At 51.7% G+C, this 2,262-nt stretch overlaps 1 protein-coding gene across 1 annotated transcript; it reads right to left on the bottom strand.

Moving 5' to 3' along the window:
* Window positions 1–214: 214 nt before the first annotated feature.
* Window positions 215–1,135, bottom strand: LOC134509670 (olfactory receptor 14J1-like; the record flags this gene model as incomplete). Its single annotated transcript, XM_063322250.1, has 1 exon — window positions 215–1,135. A coding segment is annotated over one exon (921 nt), but the record flags the coding sequence as incomplete, so codon positions are not given.
* Between the last annotated feature and the right edge of the window lie 1,127 nt (window positions 1,136–2,262).

Here is a 2,262-nt window from a genome sequence, read left to right as displayed (position 1 = left end):
ATCGGAAGGAAAAAAGAAGGAACGAAAGAAAGAAAGAAAGAAAGAAAGAAAGAAAGAAAGAAAGAAAGAAAGAAAGAAAGAAAGAAAGAAAGAAAGAAAGAAAGAAAAGAAAGAAAGAAACTACCAAAGAAAGCACGTAAAAAGGTTATCAACAAAAGGTCGTCCTGCTATTTTCTGTGAATATGCTGGGAGTCGTAGGAGAAAGACAGTTACCTCATTGAGGGTGAAATAGAGTATATTGCAACAGTTTAGTCAGGGCATCCCTGAGCTCTTGGTTCCTCATGCTGTAGATGAGGGGGTTCACTGCTGGAGGCACCACCGAGTACAGAATTGACACCACTAAGTCTAGATCTGTGGAGGAGATGGAGGTGGGCTTCAGGTAGGCAAACATGCCAAAAATGATAAAGAGAGAGACCACGGCCAGGTGAGGGAGGCATGTGGAAAAGGCTTTGTGCCGTCCCTCCCCAGAGGGGATACTCAGCATGGCCCTGAAGATCTGCACGTAGGACACCACAATGAAAACAAAACACGCAAAAGAAAAAAAGGCACCAAACACAATAAGCCCAACTTCCCTGAGGTAGTCTGAGTCTGAGCAGGAGAGCTTGAGGATCTGGGGGATTTCACAGAAGAACTGGTCTAGGCCATTGCCTTGGCAGAGAGGTATTGAAAATGTATTGGCCGTGTGCAGGAGAGCATGGAGAAAGCCACTGCCCCAGGCAGCTGCTGCCATGTGGACACAAGCTCTGCTGCCCAGGAGGGACCCATAGTGCAGGGGTCTGCAGATGGCAACATAGCGGTCGTAGGACATGATGGTGAGAAGATAAAACTCTGCTGACATCAAGAAGGCAAAGAAAAAGACCTGGGAAACACATCCCGAGTAGGAGATGGCCCTGGTGTCCCAGAGGGAGTTGGCCATGGCTTTGGGCAGAGTGGTGGAGATGCAGCCCAGGTCGAGGAGGGCGAGGTTGAGGAGGAAGAAGTACATGGGGGTGTGGAGGCGGTGGTCACAGGCTACGGCAGTGATGATGAGGGCATTGCCCAGGAGGGCAGCCAGGTAGATGCCCAGGAAGAGGCAGAAGTGCAAGAGCTGCAGCTCCCGTGTGTCTGCGAATGCCAGGAGGAGGAAGTGGGTGATGGAGCTGCCGTTGGACATCGCATCCCTTTGTTCCCGAGGTACTGCCAAAGGAGGAAAGCACACTCACAAGTCAGGACAGCTCTGAGCAAATCCCTTCCCGTTGCCTGCCCTTCCAAACCCAAGCCCCGAAAACACACTTTGCCTGTGTCCTTATTTGCGGGAGCTTTCTGCATTGCCCTTGTTGGAGCTCTCATTGTTGCTGGCCAAGTGTGCCGTGAGGAGCAGAGCTCTGCTTGTGGGCTCCCAAGGAGTCATCCCTGCTCCACAGCAGCGGGGATTGGGGAAAGGGGTTACAGCTTCTGCCATTCACTAGTTACCTCATCTGTAATCCACTTGTAACGCAGAGGAGCTGCTCAGCATATTCCTGCAGGAAAACCTCAAGGAAACTCCTGGTTGTCCTCAAACTGCAGTGACATGAGCAGAGCCAGCTCACCTATGAGCCTTGTTGGGGGGGAAAGACCACGCAGCTCTTCACTCACTGCCCCCTGATCCCCTGCAGAGGGATAGGGAGAAGAGGGAGAAAAAGGAATAAAAATCTCATGGGTTGAGATAGACACAGTTTGATAGACCAGTAACGGGAAAGAAACTAACAATCATTGTAAAATAATATAGGAAACCAGGAGTGATGCAGTACAATTGCTTACCCCCCGACGCCCATCCCGAGCAGCGAACAGAGATTCCTGCCGCCCGGCCAACCCCCATTTCAGTACTGAGCAGGACCAGCCCAAGGCGTTTTATTGACCTCTCTGGTGGTTTTGATGCTGAGTTCATGAAGCTCAGACCCAGGGGAAGCTGATGAAACCTCTCCAGACATCAACGTCAGATGTAATTTTGAAAGTTTCTTGGAGCGTTAATGGGTCCCACTGAGGGCCATTACTGCCAAAGGCTCCTGGGGGCTCGTTCGAGGGAAAACTGGAGGCAGTGAGGGCAGGTAGGCAAAGGCAATGGAGAGGTGTCTCTGATGCTGGCTAATGCTGAATGTGTGAGAGGAAGGCAAAGGGCCAAGCCCTGGCCTCCAGCCCCTGGGAAGGGAGATCCTGCCCCACAAGCACAGCTCAGGGCTCTTGCTGGGGCATTGTGATGGGAGGACGTGCAATGCCAAGGGCAGAAAGACAGAATGACGGCTC

The sequence above is a fragment of the Chroicocephalus ridibundus genome, unplaced genomic scaffold (genome assembly GCF_963924245.1).
Source record: "Chroicocephalus ridibundus unplaced genomic scaffold, bChrRid1.1 SCAFFOLD_26, whole genome shotgun sequence".
Taxonomy (NCBI): Eukaryota; Metazoa; Chordata; class Aves; order Charadriiformes; family Laridae; genus Chroicocephalus; species Chroicocephalus ridibundus.
The sequence above is the reverse complement of the archived record's forward strand: the minus strand, read 5'-3'. Positions and strand labels throughout refer to the sequence as shown.